The following is a 23,941-nucleotide window of genomic DNA, read 5'->3' as shown; positions in this document are numbered from 1 at the left end:
ATTAAGAGCTTGCTAGACTAAAATCGAGATTATTAACGAGATAATAAGCATGCGTTGGCCAAAATATCTGCAAACGGCAATACTTCTTACCGCCGTCGAACGAGCACAGGGGCTTACGACATTTTTTCCCTATTATGCTGAGCAGCAACTTGCGTACCAGCGGCGGTGCTAAACTATTGCAATCAACACTCACCATTTACTCACCGCGATTAAACCCGAGTGGAGCTTTGGGCTCTGGGATAGACTCAGCAGGCGAGGGGTTCGCGAGCGAACGTATGTGTCATTTCAAGTTGTGAACCTCAGGTGAACCTCAGCAGTAACTCGATAGTATTATTGGGGGCGTGGATGAGTTACTGGTTACTATAGCGACAGTACAATCAGAAAGTGCCAAGTTACGGGTTACTATAGTAGAAGTAATAGTACTATAGTACTATATTCTACTGGCCTCGCGAATTACTACCAAGCCCTGGTGACGAGACGTTGAAACATGCTCGTAATAATCATACTACTATGTAAGGGCAGCAAGGTAATAGCTAGGTTGTAAAATAATTAGGGGGTTCCCCTCACAAGGAGGGATCCAGAAATTTGGTTGAAGCCGCATTTAGTAAGTCAATTCCACGGCAATCTTTAGTAAAAGGCGAAAGATTGATGCGAATGAAATTAACTTTGCGGAATGGTTTGTTGATGTGAAAATGACTTTCGCCTATTTATTTTCGGTACCCTCGCGAGCATCTGCAAAATAATTGAATTGAAAATCGGCATTGCAAGTCCAGCTTAGAAGTACTCCTCGAAGAAGGTTTCCAGCTTCTTTGAAAACGGTAGATAAGGGTTGGCATTGCGGTAAACTGCGATAGCCGACAGCGCCTCGACGAACTCGGAGAAGACAAACTCGCTGTCGGCATCGTACCCATTGATGCTCGAGGCGGTGTTGACATCCCCGTCTTGCTGCACGAACGCAACAAGCTGCTTGATTTTGCCGTGCGGGAAGAGCGCGTCAATGAGCCGTCGATCCTTCAGCAAACTCTCAAAGTCGCTCAGATCCAGCAGCTTCCCACGAGACTGAGGGTTCTTGTTCCTCTGCGAGTACGTGTTGAAAATCCGCTTGAGCTTTCTCTCTTGGGCCTTGCAGACATGCTGCACGTCCGGGTGGATCATTTGCTTCTTGAAGGTCAGTCCTTGCTCCTGGAACTTCTTCGTCAATGGCACGACCTTGTCGACTACAAGATCAACGACACACGTGAGGAGGGATCCCGCCCCGCTCACAGTCTCGGCCGCAACCTCGTCGCCCATATTCATCATCGTAGCGATCTGGCCCATGAATTCACGGCGTTTTTGGTAGTTGTGGTGTGCCACACGGGTAAGCGCTTCGAAGAACTCGTTGGGGGTTGCGCCTCGATCCTCCGGATCGTCATCGCCATCAGCACCAGGAGGCAGCCCTGGGGTAAGGAAACTTTCCCCTGGGTTGGAATTATCCAGCGGGACCCCTCCGTTTGACTGGCGAGACTGCTGGTAGATCATCTGCAAGTGAGACCGCAATATGTTCTTCTTGTTGGTGACGCCGGCCTTGGTCATCACCTTCAAGAACTCCTGCTCCAGAATGCCCTTCCCACCAGCGGCACTGCCGTAGATGCGGAAGATTTTGATCAAGTCCAGCACGTTATCCTTGTACACCTGCTCAATTTTACGGAACTCGTCCTCGCTCTCGCAGAGTGACAACAGCTTCGACGGTGGTAGCGAGACCCACGATGCCAACGTTTCTTTCTCCAAGGCCACCGAAATGTTAGAGTCTTTGCCCAGTACCCTCCTGGAGAAGTCATTGAAAGCCTCTCGAGTGACTGCACGTTCGTGCCAGCTCGCGATATGCCGGACAGACTTGCAGATGCCGATAAACCGAAGGAACTGCAGGTTGATGCGCTTCAGTTTTGTCAAGAAAATGTAGAACTGCTGCTGCGCGAACGGGTCGCACTCGTTTTCTAGCAGAGAAGTCTTGACTTTCTGCCACTGTGGGGTCAGGAACGAGTAGCTGAGGTGATACCTAGGAGAGAGCTCCATCCCGGGCGCGACGTAGTTCGGGTGGAAGAGATACAGGTACACTGCGTAGGCATACAGTGAATCAAAATCGTTCAACACGAAGCTGTCGCGAGTAACGATGTCGGGCGGGAGGTTCAGTATCCTCGGCACAATCTTGAAGTATGACCTCAGCTGAACTTGTGCAGAAGGTGAGAGCGTTGTTGCTGTGGTCGAGCTTTCGGCTGCTAAAGATGCAGCCGTGTTAGATAATTCCGTGCTTCGGATCCGGTCGTACTCAACCTGAGCTTCCGCCGACGTGTGTATCAGTAGCTTGAGCATGACGCCAGGACTGGCGATGACGGTTCTTAAATCTTGCAAGAACTTGATAGGCTTGAGCTCCTTCTTCTTCTCCTTTAATCGGAGCTTCGTGGCTTTGGCACTCGATGGTTTTTCCGGTGCGGTGGTTGTTCTGTCCCCAGTCGCTCCTTTGTTCGTGTCCGCGATGGCTTTAGTGTCACTCGTATCGCTCACAGGCCCCATTTCAGCCCCTCGTCGGCGCTGGAAATTCAGCCATTGAATCAGACTATCTGACGGTGGAGACCTATCGATTTTCTCGATCGTGTTATCCAAGAGTTTCCTCATTGTTTCGTCGTCCTTCTCGTCGTCAAGACCGAATCCGTCGATTTGAGGCATTGCATGCCCGCTGCTCAACGCATCGAGCAGCTCATGACCATGAGCACCTTCGAAGAACGCGCCCGCTGTGGTGGGGTACATTTGAATAAGCTGCAGCGTTTCTGAAGAGGACAAGAGGGGAGTGAGTAAGTTACAGTGCAAGAGAGCTAAAATTTTAAGTGAGAGATCAGCCTACTTTGAACGCTGTGATCGGCTTTTCGAAGAGAAACGTGGAGCAGCTCCAGAATGGAGTCGCCAGCAGTGTATACCATCTTCAGCATTTCCTGCTGGATTTCTTTGAGTCGATCGATTTCCTAAAAACACACGTGAAGAGTTACAAGAGCAGTCCAACCATGTAAGAGAGTGCTTCTAAACCAAACCTTCTGGGCTTCGTGCGGTGTATCTTGTCTGATAAAAGCACGCGCACACAAGATTATCAGGCTTCTACTCAGCTCACAGATGTATCTCGCATGGAGGTTTGAACTTACAGCTCTTCTTCATAGTGACGACGCAGTTCCTGAAGCTTCTCTTTACTTCGAATTTGAAGGAACGACCGCCAACTCCCCCAAATTCGCCGCAACCTTGTCATCTCAGTCCTGCGCGAGCAATCTGGGTTCAGTAATTTATGTATGGTCAACTTGTAGCAAGCAATAAGTGAGCGTACCTCTTGCAGGCCAGTTGAAAACGCTGCACTCTCTCGTCTGTCACTCGCGCTACGTATCCTCTCCACACTGAGAACACGTCCTGCTTCAATTTGTGGTTTGCTTGTGATTCCTTGATGAATAACAGACGCTGGATGTTGGCGTCCTGCCGATGAGCATTCGCGTTGGCCTTCTTCCACGCCACGAAGATCATTCGCATGATCTGAAACCGGAGCATCAGCACCGTGCGGTTCATCATCATGATCGCAGCTTTGGCGCGAACGAGGCCAGCTTGCTTGAAGGTCGCCTCCACCCGCATCGCGACTCGATCGAACTTGGCATAGTCGAGAATTCGCTTGGCTAGCTATTCAACCAGAGCCAATTAGTACGCTACGCAACCACAACTCCTCTGCTTCTGCTACAAAATGTACCAACCTTGTCTGCCTTGATCCGTGGATCAATGCTCAAGATCATGTCAATCAGGTATTTCAGCCGGGGTGCGTCGCTCATCCGCGCAGAGCCACAGAACGAGCAGCGGAGCACCCACATGAGGTTCGTAGAGTTGCAGAACCCGCACGTGACAGGCTGGCTGCACGTTACTATGGGGTTGTGCGCTTCGCTCGGGGGCGTCTGCGTAGTCGAGAAGACCACGTGCGGTGTAATTCCGCGGTGATCGACGTTCCCTTTCGTCACCATACCTCCGTCCCGATACTCTGTTGGCCCCACGAGCGAGCTGAAGAATTGGGCTCGATGTCTAACATCGGCTGCGCCTTGTGCATGTCCGTCGTCACTGCTGTCACTGTCGCTCTCTTCGTGGTTATCGTGGATACTGCTGACTACAGCGTGGGTTTTCTTACGTAGATGCGTCGTTGCCGCCTTCCGGTTCAAGTCGCTCTTACCAGGCACATTTGAAGAGGAGCCATTGGACGCTTGAAGCGCGTGCAGTCGCTTACTGGACGCGCTCCCCTCTATAACGACGTACTTTTGAGGGACGACCCCGAGCTTGTGCGCCGTTGGATGAGCTCCAGGGCTTATAGCTACAGACATTCGCCGGCGTGCATGGCTCGCTGGCGCCACGTCTTGGTTCTGAATGTCCGGTTCGCCTGCCCGCGCTCCTAGAGGCTCCAGCGAGTTATTCCTTCGCGACGGCGGCGGCTTGCTCGATGAAGGGTCCAAGCTCCGCAGAGGTATCGACTCCTTGGACTTCTGCATTACAATACAAGAAATGGCGCAATGCGTGACCGGTCGGGTAACGTCCGGTCCGGAATGAAGGTCGTAGAAGTTGCCGTACCGTCACTCTTGCTGTCAAAAATCAAAAACGTGTCTATTCTGGTGCTCGAAGAGCTCACTCACTCCGAGAAAGGCCTTCCTTCGACCAGGTAGCTAGCTCATCGACCCGCAAGGAAGGAAGCAGAAAGACTCGCGGGTAGAGAGAGAGAGGTACTTGGTATTGTCCTGCGGGGGTCTTGCCAAGAGCCTCAGAATCCGGCGATGTCGTCCCCAGACCAGCCTCGAGCAACTCGTGCTGGCGCAGGTCTCCGCGTTAGTGTCGCTCGTGACGATGAGCACTCGCACTCGGACGCTGGGTCTGCATCGAGCCTTTCCTTCGCGACCGAGCTGCTCTTCAACCTGGACGACGTTCGCGCCGACTGCGCGTCTGGTCTGACGGCGCATGGCAACTTGGTGACGATGCTGAGGAACCGCATCAGCCTGGAGAGGACGTACGCCCACGAGCTGAGCAAGATGGCGCGGTACTCGCGTCTGGACGAGCTGGAGCACGGCACGATGAAGAACGCTCTGTCGAGCTTGAGGGCGCAGTACCTCAACACGAGCGTGCAGCACCAGCAGTTCGCCAAGAACCTCGAGGAAGACGTGCTGAGGCCGATCGAGATCTTGTACGAGGTCAACAGCGAGCGAGAGCAGAGTCTGGCGCGGCGAATCAACAACGTCAAGAAGGACGTCAAGGTGCTGCATGCAGGCTAGACTGAAGCTTTTATCGTGCTGAACGGATCGAGTCGAATTACTCACTCTTTTGTTGTAGGTCCAAGAAGATGCGTACAGGAAGGACTACAGCGCCTTTGACAAGAACTTCCGCGATGCTTCTGCTTCATTCTCCGCTGCGATGGACTCGGGGTTCTCCAGTACGTTGCTTGAAGACCAGTACCACCAGCGTCTTGCGCAGATGGACGTTGGCGACAGTCCAGCGAAGGCGAAGAAGGCAGGGTCGACCGCTCTAACGATCCGCCACGACAAATCGACTGGCGCTGGTGCGCTGAAATCGATCAACAACAATAAGCTCGTGAACTGGCTGCGGTCGTCCGAGAGCCACCGGAAGGAGGACCTGGCTGGCAACACCGTGAAGCTGATGGAGGTACGGTTGGCAATGCGTGTTGTAGTTGTGAGTACAGGAAGTAACTTGTCTGTGTCTTGTCTTGGTGGGGTCTCAGGCTGCTGAGAAGTCGAGGAGGAAGTGCCTGGAATCGTGGCAAGGCGTCGAAGTGAACCGAATCAGGATGTATCGCGCTGTTCAAGCGGTGCTTGCGGATTACCAGGTGAGATCTGAATGTTGCTACTTTGTGAGTAACTCATGAGATTTGTGAGTACTGTATCCCCTAACTTTCAACGTTATACTTGCCGTAGCAAATTGCAGAGGACCGCATCGCCACCATCGCCACGAACCTCCGCAAGCACGTCGTGTTTGCCTCGTCGACCCTGGCAAACGAGCAGTACGACTGGCAGGTCATCGCGCCAAAGTTCGAGAACGTCGACGTCAAGAGCGACATCCACGACTTCATCCGCTCCACGCGTGGGAGCCGAGGTCGGTTCCACTTGGCGGACTTGACTGTGAACGATTTGTGTAACGACACCACCCAGTCGTTGGTGACGTCGCCATCCTCGAAGCCGTGTCGGCCGCTGCGGAAGACTCGCCTCGAGATCCGCGATATCTCGTCCAAAAAGGTCCCGTTCGACTACGATGGCAACCAGGAGCCTCTGCGTGAAGCCTTAGGCACTCAACCCAGACGATCCGGTGAAAATCATGGTCACGAAGACCGAGGAGCGCGAGATCAAGAGCAACATCCTTCCTCTCGTGATGAATACGCTCGGTTGCGTATCGATTGCAGCGCTTCGTCCACGGAAAATGACTTCGCTGACACTGAAGGTGACACCGCCTCCGTTCTACAAGCCACTGGCGATGGAATTGATGGTCATACTGAAATGCAAGCGGGAGACAAGGGCTTGGCTGCTCAACAGACCGAGCCAGAGCACGACAGCGACGGCCCCTCGCCAAGCATCAGTCCATCTGCTAGCAGTAACTCGCTCACGACCCATTTTTTGAACCACGATCGCGAAGCGGATAGCTCTGTGGAGCAACACAACTCTACCACGGCTATCGCCGAAAACTGACGTGCTACATATCTTGCGCTAACGCCACGACAAGTCTAACAAGACACCTCAGTAGGATAAGACATGAATCAAAAGTTTCTCACATCGTTATTTCATGACACATCGGCCTAGCTCACGCGTAATTTTAGCCGAGCCATGAAGTTCATCGCGTTCTTACCGTCATGCACCTCTTTTGGGTTGCACCACTCGCCATTTTGCCTTGTTGGTGCAATGGAAGACTACATCCGCGGCGTCCTTTGCGGCTACTTGCAGGTGCAGATTGGCACACGCGATGATGCCAAGCGGAGACGTACGTTTGTGGTGCTCTCGGATTCGCGCATGGACTATTACCTGTCCGACCCGCGTCCGACATTCACGGCCAAGATTGACGCGACGTACTTCCTCTCGACCACAACTCGTCTTCATTACTACTTGGAGCTGAATCCTCGAGCCCCGCCATACTCGATCTGCCTGACCACAGACAGAGGCACCGAAGTCTACGTCGCCGACACGCAAGAAGAGGCCGACCTGTGGTATCGTCACATCTCCGAACGACTCGAAGCGCTTTCGACGATGCTCAAGGGCCCCTTGATGCTACGCAAAGAGCTCCCTGCGAACCAGCAAGTCAAACGCTTCGTATTACGCACCAAATACCGCTGGAAGGCTCGGTACGTGGAGCTTGGACGCTCGACACTTCGATTCTGCAAACCCTCGGACCACAAGACGAAAACTATGAAGCAGTTCGCACTCACCGGTACCAGCTTTTCCGGACAAGAGAGCACGACGTACTTGCGGCAGCTCTCGGTCTTTGCGTCGTACTCCATCCCGGTCGATCCGTCACCACAGACGCTGAGAAGTATCAAGAACATCGAGAAAATGCGCCGTGAAAACGAGGACAGAAATGGAGTCGATACTGGAGACACGAGCTTGAAAAACAACGAAGTACGACCGAAGGGCTCGAACGTAGCAGCATTTTACCCCTTCATCGTGACAACCGGCCAGGCTTACATCATCCTGGCAGCCCCAACAGAACAGATACGGACGCATTGGATCCTCGCTATCCGATTGCGAATTATCGCGTTGAAGTATCGCCACAACGGTGGACCACGAAAACAACCGGGACTAGCAGGCAGCCAGGAAGCCAACCCGCATCAAGTGCAAGGCTTCATTGAAGCCCAGCCCAAACCTGGAGGGCCGTGGAAGCAGCACTACGTCGAGCTCGACAACGGGATGCTGCGAGTGAAGAAGAGCGAGCGGAAGCTGGGATCGATCTTCGAAGTACAATTGCTGCCAACTTGTCGAGTCACTCCACTACTGGACAAGGCCAACGCCTTCACCGTTCGCAGCCTCGGTTGTGAAGTATCTTTCGCCCCAGGGAGTGCCGCAGAGGCACGTCGCTGGATGGACGTGATTCGCGGAGCTGCTGCTGCGGTGGAGCGAGCACGCTACCAACGTATCTTCCATGGTGACATCCAGAGATTACTGCGCAACAGTGTGATCTACACGCTCGATGTGGCCTCGGAGGCTAGTGCTGGTATTGTCCTGGAGAAGCACAAGAAGAGGATCTTCGCATTGAGCCACGAGCCAGTTGTACCAAAATCTCCGAGACGAGTTACAATGGCAGCGCTCGTACGTCGAGTGAGTATGCTGACGACTGCCACGTCCAGCGGCTCAGCCAGAACCTTGTCGCCATCGTCGGGGTCGTCGTCCCCTGTCGAGTCGCCAACTCCGGCATCAGAGATTAACTATTCGTCTGCCATTATCCCACAGGGAAGCGTGTTGGTCGGCATCTCGCAGTTCGGCATGATGCACGACTCGGTCGACACCATTTGGCACACGCTGCGACAGAAGAAGGGGTGCTACAAGCAGGCCAAGCGGCTGATCTTCCGTGCTCCAGCCGTCAAGGAAGGCAGTCTCAAGGTGAAATTCCGCGCTGCTGATGAGTGGGTCCTCCACCGATGCCGCATGGCAAACGGCATGTTCCGCGTTGAGGATGCACAAAACCACAAGGGTGATACACTGGTAGAAGTTGCGTTGCGAGATTGTGAGGTCGAGCTGTTCAGCGACGATGACTGCTTCAACGGTATCAAGCTCACGGTGGCGACGAGCAACGCACTGGTGCGCTCGGTCGTGTTCATGAACGTGGCTCTTGACGACGATGCATTCATGTGGTTCGCCATGCTCCACATGGAGATCTCGGTGGCCCAAGACAGCGCCCTCTTCCCGCTAAATCCTGGGCCGATGTTGAGCACTCTGGTTGGCGTACCTCCGTCGGGAACACCAACGGCAAGAGAGGATAAGCTTGCTGCTGACCAAGCCAAAAGCTATCGCGACTGCACCATTGTGGGCACTCGCGTCGAAGAGATCGAAAAGTATTCACGAGAGCAGGAGCGGATCTTGCGTGGTCTCGATGCTGAAGTTCGCAAGAAAATGGAGGTGGAGTTGGTGCTAGAAGGTCTTCGAAGAGTTGAGTTCAATCCAGTGGCCAATGCTGAGAACACAGCTAGCCTCAGCTCAGCTGACGTCACGCGCTTTTTCCAGCACTTGGACGCTGTCGGTTCGGGTAAAGTATCATCGGCAGGGCTTGTCTTCACCATGAAATTGATCACGAAGCACATTCGCGCGCGAAAGAAACACCACGGACACGAAGCTGCTCCTGAATCGACCGAGTCGGGACCTCTCGACGGCTTTTTCACTGCGTTGGAGACATTCACCTCGGAGGGCCGAAGCATTGTCTGTCTCACTCCAGATGAGTTTGCCACGGTAATGTCCAAAGTGACCCACCCTGCCGTAGTCGAGCTCGTGCGAAAGGAGTCCCGCAACAATATCCAATGTATCTAGAACGTATAAACTTTCTGACAACAATAGAGACAGGATTGCCAGGGTGATCCGCATGAATTTTATTCCAGCAGCATCTTCAATTCAACTTGTATTCCACGAAACTCTGCATCTCCTTGAGCTCGTCGAACCAGTTGCTCCAGGCATCTAAATCTTCCGATAGATCGGGTTCCTATAGTAGTACACGAACCAGTCAGCTCACAATATAATAAATTATATACTACACCATTTCATGTTACCTCTAAAACGAAGACCGCTCTGAGCTGGGCTTCATCTCCTTGTTGGAGTTCCTTGAAGCCCAGCGCAAGTAGACACTGATGCCCACCGGCGTATTGACCCAAGTCCGCGTGGAAGTGGGCATTTTCCTTCGGAATGTGTCGGAACGCAGTATTTTCCGGTGACGAGCAGATGTTGCTGACAACAGCCAACAGCTTCTGCAGAGATTGACGATACAGCGCCTGGCCCCCCAAACGTAAGCACACTCACTCACTCCCCCTAACAACAAACACGAATACGACGCACCTCGCTACCTGTGCTATCCTTCAGCATTGCAATAGCTCTCTCGAGCCCCTCCTTGCCGTGCGGAATCGACGCATTCAACTTCTCACGCTCCTCCTCCTCGAGCTGCCGCAGTAGTTCCTCCTCAGCACGTTCCTTCTCTCGCTGCTCTCGTTTCTCCTGCGCGGCAGCGGCCAGCGCTTCAATCCTCTGCAGTTCTTCGCGTTGCTGCTCTGCTTCTCGCTCACGAGCTCCTTGAAGATGCCGCTCCTGCTCTTGTTCACGAGCCAGCTCTGCTGCACGTTGAGCCTCCTTCTCTTTCTTCTCTTGAGCAGCTTGTTCCTGCTTCTTGGCAGCCTCTTCAGCTGTCAACTGGTTGACCTTTGCTTCCACCTGCAGACGCAGCGGGGCCTCCTCCTCCATTGCGAGCTTCACTTCGTCGTAGCGACGCAGCAGATCTTGAACTTTTGCCAGCATGTTAGGGCCGAACCGAGGCTGGTTCGTCACGGGATCCACCATAGAGCAGCGCGCCCGAAACTTCTCGATCATAACGTCCACATCACCTGCAATAGCAGTCTGCAGAGGCACAGATGAAGACAGTATTACAGAGTTAGTGGAGAATGTTATCATCGCGTAGCGAGCTACGGATAACGACTGCGACGTCAATTTTGCGCGCAGGAAGGCCGCGAACCCACCAAAATGAAGTTGAAGCTCTCTTCTAGAGTGACATCGGTTGTGTTATTGGCAACGGACTGCTGGACGCGCGCTAGATGCGTCTCGAGCGCGTCCACATGCGCTGTAGCTTGGCGAAACTCGCTCATTGCGACAATGATACCCGTCGTACTTAGGATGGATGTCGCACTTAGTAGAAAAGCACAACATGGAGATGGCTACATTGAAGTGACCATGACAAGTCGACGACTATGCTCCGTCGAACCTGCAGAAATACAGGAGCGAGGCGTTCTAAGAACACATGGCGCGCATTTTACTTGATTGTCTGCACCTTGCTGGTGCCTATGAGGCCACATCCATTTGCCAACTCGCCTCTAACTCCTCAAGCAAGTCCTCGTCGGAAAATGTTCAAGCTGATTTCCACGCTCGTCATCGTTACGATCACTTTCAGGGATGCACGTGCTGAAGTCACTCCGCTAGTGGCCAAGGCCTTGAGAGTTCAAGAAGAGCAGCGGCCGCTTGAAGCGAGTGGATTGGGGTCCTCGTTGTCCGGCAACGGCGGTGGAGACGAGGGTGATTCGCTGTACGAGAAGTGCAGCTGGTACGACCATTGCGCCTTGAGCTGCGCGATGCGTTGTGGGCTGCCAGTATCTGAATCGACAAATACATGTATAAAGCGATGAACACGAGACAGTCCCGCTCAAAGAGTTTTGTTGCAACCTACAACCCAGCTCTATTTGCTCGATCGATGCTCGTTGCATGAGTTAACCCTCGCGTCTTCACACCGAATCGTCTCGACACTTCTGCTTCAGAGGAATCGTCAGCGTCGATTAACGACCGAGGTGCCGCAGACGAACTCGTCTGCCACTTCTTACACCGAGCGGCACCAAGCACCCACCAATAGCCATGCTCAATACATATTCTTCTCACAAGAAAGCAGCCTCTATCACCGAGTCACAGTTCATCAAGCTGTCCAGCAGCAACGAACGAGCTTGCGCGCAGCAACCTCGCCAAGTAGAGCCCGTTGCTCTAATCGTCCCCGCTCAATATTTCTTTCGAGCCTGATGCACCCGCGCCACATCGTGTCACGATCGTTTGCGCACTTACCTCCATCCTAAAACGGGGTAACATCTCCTTAAATCGCTCTCGTGTCACACAAATCCACCTTTTACCTGTCTATATTCGCGCCCTCATGGAGGACTGCTCAGACAGGCACGTACATGTCGTCAGCGGCCATCACCCATACAAATCCCCATACAGACCTCAAGTGACAATCACTCCATTCCGCATTTTGCCATGGCGCCGTCCAAGGGGAAGCGCGGCCGCCGGCCGCCCGACGCCGCCGCAGTAGCAGCACCGCCACCAGCGCCGACCGACGCACCAAACGCCAATGAGGACACAGACGCAGGCTCCGCTGCCTGGCCGCGCGTGCAGGAGCTCTTCCGCATGCTGCACGACGCCAACGCGCCCGCCCTGGGCGTCCGCACCGACGGCCGCGTGGCGCTCTGGAACCCGCGCATGGAGGAGATCACGGGCTTCGAGGCCGGGCGCGTCATCGGCCGTCCGCTGACTGACTTCGTGTACGGTATGCAGCGCAAGCAGGAGGTCATGGAGACTCTGGAGAACTGCATCGAGCTCAAGCGGCCGGAGCTGGAGCTGCGCATCCCGCTGAGAAACACCACGGGCCGCAACGCGCAGGTGCTGACCAATATGACGCCCTTGCTGGCTGAAGATGGCGCGTGCGTGGGCGTCTACGGCGTGGGCCAGGACGTGACGGAGTGGGCCATCCAGGAGAAGCAGTACGCTACGGTCATGATGCAGGCCAACGCGCCCATCATTGAGCTGGACAAGGAAGGGAACATCACGGTCTGGAACTCCAAGACTGTGTCCATGACGGGATATGCTAGTGTGGACATGGTGGGTGAGCCCCTGCTGCCTGTAGTGGACGAGAGCTTCAGGAAAATCGTGTCGGAGAAGATCAACCAGGCTCTGACGGGCATCGCAGGCGCAGATTTCGAGCTGCCGCTGGTGACGGCCAGAGGATCCAGAGTGGAGATCGTGCTGTGCTTGACCCCGAGGTTCGACACGCTGGGGTCTGTGATGGGCGTCGTGGCTATTGGACAGGACGTCACGGAGAGAAACACCAAGGAGATGGAGTACAGGAAACTGATCGAGACGGCCAACGCGCCCATTTTCGGCGTGGATACCGAGGGCCGAGTGGTCATTTTCAACTCGAAAGCTGCGCAGATTAGTGAATACTCGCCAGATGAGGTCATGGGCGTTGATCTCGTCGACACGCTGATTTCGGAGGAGTTTCGACCTGCAGTGGCTGCAGTCTTCCAGAGTGCGTTTCAGGGAACGGAGACGGCGAATTTCGAGTTCCCGTTGGTTACCAAGACTGGAAGAAAGGTGGAAATCCTGCTTAATGCTACGCCGCGGTATGATCACACAGGGAAGCTTGTTGGCGTCGTGGGCATCGGCCAGGATATAACGGATCGTATCATCCAGGAGAAGGAGTACAGCCGGCTGATTGACACTGCAAATGCTCCCATTTTTGGTGTCGATTGCAATTACGAGGTGATTATCTGGAACAAAAAGGCTGCTGCTATCACGGAGTATACAAACGAGGACGCGATCGGACAGGAGTTGTTTAAATTCATATCCGAGGACTACCGAGATGCAGTTGCTAAAGTTTTGTCGAAAGCTTTAGAGGGGACAGGAACGGCAAACTTTGACTTCCCTTTGATCACTAAAAGTGGACGCCGACTGGATATTTTGCTGAACGCGACGCCCAAGTACGATCACTTTGGCAACGTTTGCGGGGCTGTTGGAATTGGTCAGGATATTACTGACAGGCGCGCCCAAGAGCAGGAGTACACACGTCTTATTGACACTGCTAATGCTCCAATCTTTGGTGTCGATGGAAATGGCTGTGTGAATATCTGGAACCGCAAAGCTGCTGAGACGACACAGTACCCGAATGAAGAAGTGCTTGGAGTAAATTTGGTCGAAAACTTCATCCCTGAGGACTTTCGGGAGGCGGTCTGGACGGTGTTGTCTCAAGCACTAGAGGGACAGGAGACCGCAAACTTTGAATTCCCACTGATCACAAAGGATGGCCGCCGCCTCGAGATCTTGCTAAATGCCACACCGCGCTACAACGAAAAGGGTGTCGTCATTGGTGTTGTAGGTATTGGGCAAGACATCACAATTCGAATGGCACAGGAAAAGGGAACCAACCGGTTGATTCACGCGGCAAATGCACCGATCTTTGGCGTTGATCGTGATGGCTTGGTGAATATTTGGAATCTCAAGGCTGCTGAGATCACTCAATATTCAGCGGAAGAGGTGATGGGTAAAGATCTGGTCAACCGCTTCGTTGCAGAGGAGCATCGAGCTACAGTACAACTGGAGCTTCAAAGAGCTTTTGAAGGCGAGCAAACCAATAACTTTGATTTCCCCCTCATCACCAAGACTGGACGTCGAGTTGAGATCCTGCTAAATGCTACTCCCAGATATGATGAGCTGGGCCAAATTTTTGGAGTTGTGGGCATCGGACAAGATATCACGGAACGAATTGCGCAGGAGCAAGAGCTTATCCGATTGATCGACACTGCTAACGCCCCTATCTTCGGAGTAGACTCTAAAGGCCGTGTGAACATCTGGAACAAAAAGGCTGCGGAGATTATGCAATATCCGGCCGATGCTGTTATGGGTGAGCACCTTGTGGAAAAATTTATCACGAAGGACTACCAGGAGGCGGTGAGCTATGTGCTTTCTGAAGCTCTAAGCGGTGTTGAAACGGCAAACTTTGAGTTTCCGTTGATCACCAAAACAGGTCGACGCGTAGAGATACTGCTTAATGCGACGCCTCGGTACAATGAGCACGGCGCAGTTATTGGCATGGTGGGTATCGGACAGGATATTACGGACCGTATCGCACAAGAGCAGGAGTACATGCGTCTGATTGATACTGCGAATGCTCCGATCTTCGGTGTCGATTCTGACGGTTGTGTGAACATCTGGAACCGAAAGGCAGCCAATATCATGCAGTATACGAACGAGGATGTTCTGGGTAAAGACTTGGTTGCAGAATTTATTTCGGAGGAGTACAAAGTTCCCGTGCGTAGTGTCTTGGAGAAGGCGTTTGAGGGCGTCGAGACTGCGAATTTTGAGTTCCCATTGATCACGAAATCTGGCCGGCGAGTAGAGATTCTGTTGAACGCTACCCCACGGTATAACGAGCAAGGCGAAGTAATGGGAATGGTAGGAATCGGCCAGGACATCACGGATCGGATTGCGCAAGAAAAGGAGTACATGCGCCTCATCGATACTGCAAACGCTCCAATTTTTGGCGTCGACTCGAATGGTTTAGTCAACATTTGGAATCGGAAGGCTGCCGACATCATGCAGTACACTACCGAAGATGTCCTTGGGAAGGACTTGGTTGCAGAATTCATTTCCGAAGAATATAAGGTTCCAGTGCGAAGCGTCCTGGAAAAGGCTTTTGAAGGTGTGGAGACTGCCAACTTCGAGTTTCCATTGATCACCAAGGCCGGACGGCGAGTAGAGATCTTGTTGAATGCTACTCCACGGTACAATGAGCAAGGAGAAGTGATGGGAATGGTGGGCATTGGCCAGGACATTACGGATCGTATTGCGCAGGAGCAAGAATATAGCCGATTGATTGATACGGCTAATGCTCCAATCTTCGGCGTCGACGCCAACATGTGCGTGAACATTCTGAACAAGAAGGCAGCGCAAATTATGAACTATGCAGCTGAGGAGGTTCTTGGTGAGAAATATGTGGAAAAGTTCATCGCGCCGGAGTATCAAGCTATCGTGTACGACATTATGTCCAAAGCGTTGCATGGAGATGAAACAGCTAGTTTTGAAGTTCCAGTGATAACCAAGACTGGACGGAAGCTGAACATTTTACTGAATGCGACGGCTCGCTTCAATCAGCACGGGCGTATTGTTGGCGTCGTGGGTATTGGCCAGGATATCACTGATCGCATTGCTCAGGAGGAGGAATATGCGAGGCTTATTGACTCGGCTAATGCCCCGATTTTTGGTGTTGACGCGAATGGCCTCGTCAATATCTGGAACAAAAAGGCTGCTGAGATCACGCAATACACGCCGACTGATGTGATGGGCGAGAACCTGGTGGAGAAGTTTATCACGGAGGACTACCGCGAAGCGGTCGGTCTTGTCTTGTCCAAGGCACTTGAAGGAGTTGAGACAGCAAACTTTGAGTTCCCGCTGATGACGAAGTCTGGCCGACGAGTGGAGATTTTGTTGAACGCTACACCCAGGAATAACGAACATGGGGAAGTGATCGGCATGGTTGGTATTGGTCAAGACATCACCGATCGGATTGCACAAGAAAAGGAATACATGCGCCTGATTGATACGGCGAATGCCCCCATTTTTGGTGTTGATTCCAATGGCCTAGTGAACATTTGGAACCGGAGGGCAGCTGATATCATGCAGTACACTACCGAGGATGTTCTTGGGGAGGATCTCGTCGCGAAGTTTATATCGGAAGAGTATCGTGTCCCGGTTCGTTGTGTCCTTGAAAAGGCTTTCGAAGGCGTAGAGACAGCCAACTTCGAGTTCCCGTTGATTACAAAAGCTGGCCGGCGAGTGGAAATTCTGCTTAATGCTACGCCTCGCTACAATGAGCAGGGTGAAGTGATGGGTATGGTTGGTATCGGTCAGGACATTACGGATCGCATTGCTCAGGAACAGGAGTACAGCCGACTAATCGATACTGCCAATGCCCCGATCTTTGGTATCGATGCAGACATGTGCGTGAATATTTTGAACAAGAAGGCAGCGCAGATCACGAACTACAACCTGGAGGAAGTGCTCGGCGAGAAGTACGTTGAAACTTTCATCGCACCCGAGTATCAGTCAATTGTATATGATATCATGTCGAACGCGTTGCGAGGAAACGAGACTGCCAGCTTCGAAGTTCCAGTCATCACGAAAAATGGACGAAAACTCAACATCCTGCTGAATGCAACAGCTCGTTTCGATCACCACGGGCACATCGTTGGTGTAGTTGGAATTGGCCAGGATATCACTGATCGCATCGCGCAAGAGCAGGAGTACGCTAGACTGATCGACTCGGCTAATGCCCCGATTTTTGGTGTTGACGCGAATGGCCTCGTCAATATCTGGAACAAGAAGGCTGCTGAGATCACGCAGTACACACCGACTGATGTGATGGGCGAGAACCTGGTGGAGAAGTTTATCACGGAGGACTACCGCGAAGCGGTCGGTCTTGTCTTGTCCAAGGCACTTGAAGGAGTTGAGACAGCAAACTTTGAGTTCCCGCTGATGACAAAGGCTGGAAGGCGTGTAGAGATTTTGCTAAACGCTACGTCTCGTTTCAACGAACATGGGGAAGTGATCGGCATGGTTGGTATTGGACAGGATATTACGGATCGTATCGCCCAAGAGCAGGAGTACAGCCGTTTAATTGATACGGCGAATGCCCCGATTTTCGGTGTTGATTCAAGCGGGCGTGTGAATATCTGGAACCGAAAGGCTGCCGATATCATGCAGTACACGAATGAGGATGTGCTTGGCAAGGACCTGGTTGCTGAATTCATTTCGAAGGAATACAAGGTGCCCGTGCGCAGTGTGCTCGAGAAGGCATTCGAAGGTGTGGAGACCGCGAACTTCGAGTTTCCGTTGATCACGAAGGCTGGTCGACGCGTGGAGATTCTGTTAAATGCCACGCCTCGATACAATGAACACGGTGAAGTAAAGGGCATGGTGGGCATTGGTCAGGATATCACGGAGCGCATTGCTCAGGAGCAGGAGTACAGTCGCCTGATTGACACAGCCAACGCTCCCATTTTTGGCGTTGATGCCAATATGTGTGTCAATATCTGGAACAGGAAGGCAGCACAGATCACAAATTACGCTATCGACGAAGTTATGGGTGAAAACCTAGTCGAGACCTTTATTTCGCCAGAGTTCCGACCAATTGTGGCTGAAGTGCTGTCTCAAGCTCTGAGAGGCGTCGAAACCGCAAATTTTGAATTCCCTCTTATTACGCGCCCCGGTACAAGAATCGAGATTTTACTTAACGCGACGCCTCGATACGATTCTAATGGTAGCATCGTTGGCGTTGTCGGCATCGGTCAAGACATCACCGATCGTATCGCCCAGGAACATGAATACTTCCGACTGATTGATACGGCGAACGCCCCGATTTTTGGCATTGACACCAATGGTTGCATTAACGAGTGGAACCAGAAGATCGAGGAGATCACTGGCTACCACAAGTCAACTGTGCTGGGTCTTTCGCTAGTCCATACTTTCATTATTCCGGAAAGCAGACAGCAAGTGCGACAGTTGCTGAACCAGGCGTTGATTGGTATTGACGTTGGCGAGATGGAGCTTCCCATGACGACGAAGCGTGGCGTGTTCCTGCTGCTACTTGTGAACGCTTCAAGTAAGAAGGATATGCATGGAAATATTCGTGGTGTGATTGGTGTTGGACAAGATTACACTGCAAGGAAGCACATGGAAGCTGCCAAGGTGAACTTCTTGGCCTCCTTTAGCCATGAGTTGAGAACCCCGTTGAACGGCGTGCTCGGAATGCTGGAGTTACTGAAGGAACAGCCCCTCGATAAGGCTCCTGAGAGATACGTTCACATGGCATATGTATCAGGCTCGCTACTGCTCAATCTGATCAATGACATTCTGGACTTGTCGAAGATCGAGGCTGGGCATCTTGAAATTTCGGCTGCTCCCTTCCAGATGCATGAACTATTGGACTATTCGATTGAGATTTTCAAGTTCAAGGCCCGGGAGCGTGGACTCAAGCTAGAACTGAAGTGTGATGACAACGTGCCGAAGGTTGCAATTGGCGATGTCGTGCGTCTGCGTCAAGTTCTGTTGAATCTGCTGTCAAACGCGATCAAGTTCACCAATGAAGGCTCTATTACGGTCACATGTAGTGTCGTTTACACGCCAGAGCTCCCGAAGGCATTCAAGAAGTTGTTATTCCAAGTCATCGATACCGGCATCGGTATGGACGCGGAAGAGAAGATGCGTCTCTTTTCCTTATTTACGAAGCTTGAGCGCACTCGTCAAAACAATCCGACTGGATCGGGTTTGGGACTTGCAATTTGCAAGCAGCTTGCTGAGCTGATGGATGGCCAAATTGGTGTCGACAGTGAGCTGGACGTGGGCAGCAACTTCTACTTCACAGTTGTTGTCCGTCTGCTTGACGATATTGACGCTAAGGGGCTATTCTATGCTGCGAACGAACTACTCACGGATGCTGGCGTTGCACCCCCTAACATGGATACATCGAACGTAAACTCAAGCGATAGCACTGCAAGCGCAGCTGCTGCAAATGCTGCTAACACGGCAAAGGTTGTGATTCCGCGGCAGGCAAGGATATTGGTGGCAGAGGACAACGAGTTTAACTGGGAAGTGGTGAAGTGCTTTCTTCAGGAGGCAGACCATCTCCTCCAATGGGAAGTGAATGGTCGAGATGCTGTGAAGGCTTATACAGAGAACCATACCAAGTTTGATCTCGTCTTCATGGACTGTGAAATGCCCGTAATGGACGGATATACAGCGACGAAAGCAATTCGTCAGTTTGAACGCGAAAACGATCTACCCCGTATTCCTGTTCTTGGCTTGACTGCATATGCCATGAGCGGCGATCGCCAAAAGTGCCTGGGGTCAGGTATGGACGAGTTTATGGTGAAGCCGATCTCGAAGAATAGTTTGTTGAAGGCTATTCGACAATGGATGCGCGTTCGTTATCTCGGCCCTAAGACGGCCTCGACCTCCTCTGTCGCTGGATCGGATGATTTTCCTCCTGCAAGTTCTGAGGCAGTACCTACTTCTGCCGCTCCTGCCGCTCCACCAATGGGATCCGTTTCATCGCCAGCTTCATCAAGATCTCGCGCGGGTGTGGAGCTTGATGGTGTACCGACTGCATACCCGAGTACATCACCAACCCCGCGGCCATCGCTGGACAGTGATGCTGACGATGCGGACCTCTACAGCGGGCAGGACGAATCGGGTTCCAGACTTGCTCCGGCCTCACGCCACATGCAGCAGCTTGATCTCGCGCGAGCGATTTCGAACTTGGAGTTGGATGACCCCATGGCAATTAGGCGCCAGATTGGTCCTACTGTACGCACCGCCGTGCCAACAACATCAATCTTCAGCCTGGGATCTTCAGTTGGAAACAGTACCCGCTCTAGTGGCCTCTTGACACTCCAGCGGGATACTGGTGGTGCTGTTGTTGACATTCCAGACTGGAAGCAGATTAACAAAACCTCTGCGACCTTGCCGAACATGAAGGACAAGCCACTGGAAGGTACCGAGACATCTGATCACGTGTCATCGCATAGCAATCCAACTTTGTGGAGCCACCCGCCCTTCATGGGCAACAAGAAGGACAAAAAGGATTCGGCCCCAACTTCCGCAACTTCTCAGCAACCTCTATCGCCGAACTCTGTTTCCGAGGCACAGAGTGCCCGAACTAGAGCAGTAACTGAAGGTGGCCGAGATGACAACACACCTTTGAGTTTGCAACGGTATGAATCGGACAAGAGCTCGGACGATCAAGCATCGGGAGACCCGATTGCAGCTATGCTTGAGCGTTTGAATATCAGTAGCCCGGCCGCTAGAGGCGGCGTCAGAGGACCACCCAGTGTCGATCATGCGAGCGCTACCACCGAGAGTGATGCTGCGATGCGCGTAACGATGGACCCGGCGAGCATTGCCATTCCTGAGGGTGACCCCGTCGACTATTCGTTGGGTGTACAGCAGTGTGGTGGCCACGAAGAACTCTTCATGAGCTTACTCGAAAAGTTCACAGTGAGCTGTGAAGCTATTATGTCGCGCATTTTGGCAGCGTACGGGCAAGGTGATATCGCGGTGACTCGACGAGAGTCACATTCGCTGAAGGGTTCATCGGCGTATGTTGCTGCGATGCGTGTATCTAAGGCCGCATTCCGCGTACAAGTTGCATGCGAGCAGCTGCAACAGGGTCAGGCAGAAATTGGCACCGATCGGCAGCCGGCAGCGCTTGCCGACGCGGCAGCCATGATCTCACTGAAGAAGTCGCTGGATGACTCTGTGGCTCTGTTGAAAAAGGAGCACAGACATTTACGCGGATACCTTCGTCGTAACTTCGAGTTCCGCGGCCTGTCCAGGAGCGGAAGTGGGGTGCAAGCAGCGGCCTTGCGTTCTTCTAGCAGCTCGGTTCAGGATCGCAATGGACCCTGTGGAATCATGTAAGCTGTGACAGGTATTACTTGTACTGGAAGCAACTCAATGTAGGATACCGAACGGCAATGTACTAATGACCAATCTAGTTTTTGCATTTTTTCATTCTAACGTTATTACACCTGCTTCACATAGCCTAAATATCCACCGAGGCAATCTCGTGCGAGAAAACTTGGGTTTCCAGGAAGCTGCGGTAGAAGGACTGCTCGCGAGGTGGCAGTCGGCGCATGAATGCGATCCGGTCAAAAACCACCACGTAGTCAAAATCGTCGGAGAGCACGAAGCGGAACTCCTCGACTGTCCGAAGCAGAGTTGCCACCGCCTCACGGAAGCAAGTCCGCACATGGCCCTGCGGAAACCGCCGTGCCTGCATTGCATCTGTCTTGCTGCTGAGCATCGGCACGAAGTCGCTGAAGTACACCTTTGGCTTGAGCAGTTGCAGCAAGCGAGAGGAGAGCGGGCCACGGACAGATTCTGGAAGCTGCGGTCGGCCAGGTGAGCTCATCGTGTCTGCATCCAGATCCACCACGACAATGCCGTCACCACACCCTTCGCGCTCGAGCATCTCGCGCAACTCCGCCCGATAGCTCGAGTGCACGCCGAACAAATACGGAGTGGGGCATTGCAAGCACTCGATCATACTCTTTGGCAGGATGGGGGCAAACACGTGACTCCACTGCAGAGGGGCAATCAAGCTCTTCAATGTTTCACCCACGGACGTAAGCACCGAATATCTGGAGCTCACTAGCACGATCTGTCGTTCAAGAAGCATGCACGTCACCAGAGCGACCACGTGCTCGACCGAGAGACAGCTGAACAGCTCTTCCATGCTGAAATCCACATACTTGTCGAGTGCCGAGAGAGAAGTCACGGCGTCCTCAGTGGCTGTGGCGGCAGCAAAGTCGAACGGGCAGAGTAATCCAGCCATTTGTGCTGCCGAGGGCAACCAGTTTACATCGGAGAGGTATGCCTCATCGTCCTGCATGGCCGCATGTAGAGCGTCAAGGCGCTGCTTAAGCGTGTCGAGAATCGGATACCGGCTGATGATGCACAGACCAGCAGGAACGTAGACTTCGAGGCCCTCGGTCTCTTGCAGCACTTGTTCCAACGGACCCAATTTGCTCGAGTCGTTCAGCGGTACGTATCGTGTGAGGCAGGCACCATAGAACGCCTTCTCGGCATTTCCAATAGTCATGTGAAAAAGCGAGGGATCCGGACGAGTTGTGGAGCGGATCACATCCGCTCCTGCCGGACGGAAGAAAGCCTCGACATGATCCGGAATGGCGTGATGATGGTATAGGTCACTGCTGCTTTCGCTGCGGTTGTTCGGGTCCGCCAGCGTGTGCAAAACTTCCTTGATGATTTCAGGACGCGACCGGTCATTCACATCCAGCCGAAAACTCAGCACCGAGCTGACGAGGGACTTGCTCTGCGGTTCACCACGTAACTGGCCTTGAAAGAGCTCCCGTAGCGTGAAGGATTTACTGCGCACCCGCTGCGGTTGGTGCGATGCCACATTCATGCACTGGAACAACTCCTGCAGCGTAGTCATGCTGCTGTCTGAAGCAGTACTGGAGCCATCGCAGGCCGCGGCCGTGACGGCATTCGAGGCACCAGACGGGCTCAGCAGGCGACTTTGATAGGATGCCACAAGTGACTTGAACGATTCGCTTCCCATAAAGCGAACGAAGTGGTTGACCTTGAGGTTGGCTTGAATGACCGATTGAATGCGCTCCACCGTTCGCAGCAGAACCTCAGCGTCCGCGAGAGAGAAGCTACCAGCATCCAGACAACACGCCACCCGTAACTCGTAGTCGCGCAGCAGCGCCTGCTCCGCATCACCGACAAAAGTGACACGTGTACTCGCGCTCGCAGTCAGGTACTTGGCAGCAATGCGACTGCCCACCGCCAGCAGCTGCTCAATGAGTTCTCCAGCTTGTCGTTCCTCGCTGTCATGTTGCTGGTCGTTCTCCTGCTTTCCATCTTCCTCCTCGCTGTCATCCTGCGTCGCGTTGATAAAGTCCTCGAGCACCGGCAGCAGGTGGTACCTAAAGTCCATCCACAGACTCAGCTGCTCGTGCGTGCGCTCCTTGAACAAAAACACCCAGAAGACGCTGCACAATCTGCGGTTGCCGAGCACCCGCTCCAGCGTCAGAAACGTCGTGGCCGTGCGCTGTCTCCGGACGCGACTCTGCCGCGGCGTAGACGACGCCGAGGACGGCGCGCGGCAGGGCGACGCCACCCCCACGCTGCCGTCCGACACGGAGGCGGGGCTCTTCTCCTCCTCCATCTGCTGCTGGTCTTCGTCCGTGCTGTCGTCCGCGTCCACGTACGTGAGTCTGGAGCTGGCCACGAGCGCCGCGAACTCGGGCGTGGCCGCGAACTGCCGGAAGCTGGGCTGCAACGCCCTCTTGACGGCCACCTCGGCATCCTGGAACAGGTCGGACTTGGCCGCCAGCCCCGAGTACAGCATCAGGTCGTTGCTCAGCAGCTTGCCGAAGCTCCAGACCGACTTGTTGAGGATGCGCAGGTTCTCGGACGTGATGTCCAGGAAGGCGTCGGGCCGCATGAACTTGGCGATGATCTTGCTCGCGTACTGCCGGCGGTGCGCGCGCGCGTCGTCGTCGGAGTCGGCGGCGTCATCATCGGGGGCGCTGGGAGAAGAAGAAGAAACAGAGTGTTTGTCCTCGCTGGGGACCTTCTTGAACTCCTCGACGCTCACGAGGAAGAGCAGCCGCGCGAAGCCCTTGGGGTCCGAGGCGGACAGGTGCTGCAGGAACAGCGCGTGCAGGTGCGGGTCGGCCACCACGGCGTCCAGCGTCACGGCGAGGCCGTCGTCCTGCGGCTCGGCGGCGGAGGCGGGCATCGGTCGAACACTTGCCCTTGTGCGACTAAGAGACGGACTGAACGTCGCGAAGGAGACTTTGTACTGTACCTTGCGTGCTGCGACT

At 53.5% G+C, this 23,941-nt stretch overlaps 6 protein-coding genes across 6 annotated transcripts; 3 read left to right on the top strand and 3 right to left on the bottom strand.

Annotated features, from left to right (window-relative positions):
- Nucleotides 1-774: 774 nt before the first annotated feature.
- Nucleotides 775-4,019, bottom strand: PHYSODRAFT_499960 (hypothetical protein; the record flags this gene model as incomplete). The annotated part of the gene is made up of 6 exons (XM_009528530.1): nucleotides 775-2,804; nucleotides 2,879-2,996; nucleotides 3,063-3,090; nucleotides 3,171-3,278; nucleotides 3,347-3,687; nucleotides 3,759-4,019. 6 exons carry the CDS (start codon nucleotides 4,017-4,019, stop codon nucleotides 775-777), a joined length of 2,886 nt encoding a protein of 961 aa, XP_009526825.1.
- Nucleotides 4,020-5,012: 993 nt separating this feature from the next.
- PHYSODRAFT_463922 (hypothetical protein) lies at nucleotides 5,013-6,317 on the top strand (the record flags this gene model as incomplete). The annotated part of the gene is made up of 4 exons (XM_009528529.1): nucleotides 5,013-5,288; nucleotides 5,365-5,694; nucleotides 5,771-5,875; nucleotides 5,964-6,317. Coding segments are annotated over 4 exons (1,065 nt in total), but the record flags the coding sequence as incomplete, so codon positions are not given.
- Nucleotides 6,318-6,938: 621 nt separating this feature from the next.
- PHYSODRAFT_314972 (hypothetical protein) lies at nucleotides 6,939-9,548 on the top strand (the record flags this gene model as incomplete). The annotated part of the gene is made up of 2 exons (XM_009528528.1): nucleotides 6,939-9,106; nucleotides 9,215-9,548. The coding sequence occupies 2 exons, from the start codon at nucleotides 6,939-6,941 to the stop codon at nucleotides 9,546-9,548; spliced, it is 2,502 nt and encodes an 833-aa protein (XP_009526823.1).
- A 37-nt stretch (nucleotides 9,549-9,585) lies between these two features.
- PHYSODRAFT_545237 (hypothetical protein) lies at nucleotides 9,586-10,592 on the bottom strand (the record flags this gene model as incomplete). Its single annotated transcript, XM_009528527.1, has 4 exons — nucleotides 9,586-9,717; nucleotides 9,785-10,003; nucleotides 10,068-10,355; nucleotides 10,437-10,592. 4 exons carry the CDS (start codon nucleotides 10,590-10,592, stop codon nucleotides 9,625-9,627), a joined length of 756 nt encoding a protein of 251 aa, XP_009526822.1. The 3' UTR covers nucleotides 9,586-9,624.
- A 1,419-nt stretch (nucleotides 10,593-12,011) lies between these two features.
- PHYSODRAFT_500113 (histidine kinase A bacterial sensor-like protein) lies at nucleotides 12,012-21,002 on the top strand (the record flags this gene model as incomplete). Its single annotated transcript, XM_009528526.1, has 3 exons — nucleotides 12,012-14,117; nucleotides 14,241-16,425; nucleotides 16,783-21,002. 3 exons carry the CDS (start codon nucleotides 12,012-12,014, stop codon nucleotides 21,000-21,002), a joined length of 8,511 nt encoding a protein of 2,836 aa, XP_009526821.1.
- A 124-nt stretch (nucleotides 21,003-21,126) lies between these two features.
- Nucleotides 21,127-23,856, bottom strand: PHYSODRAFT_255860 (hypothetical protein; the record flags this gene model as incomplete). Its single annotated transcript, XM_009528525.1, has 2 exons — nucleotides 21,127-22,550; nucleotides 22,605-23,856. The coding sequence occupies 2 exons, from the start codon at nucleotides 23,854-23,856 to the stop codon at nucleotides 21,127-21,129; spliced, it is 2,676 nt and encodes an 891-aa protein (XP_009526820.1).
- Between the last annotated feature and the right edge of the window lie 85 nt (nucleotides 23,857-23,941).

Source organism: Phytophthora sojae (assembly GCF_000149755.1).
Source record: "Phytophthora sojae unplaced genomic scaffold PHYSOscaffold_4, whole genome shotgun sequence".
Lineage (NCBI taxonomy): Eukaryota > Oomycota > Peronosporomycetes > Peronosporales > Peronosporaceae > Phytophthora > Phytophthora sojae.
This window is presented reverse-complemented; position numbering and strand designations above follow the sequence as displayed.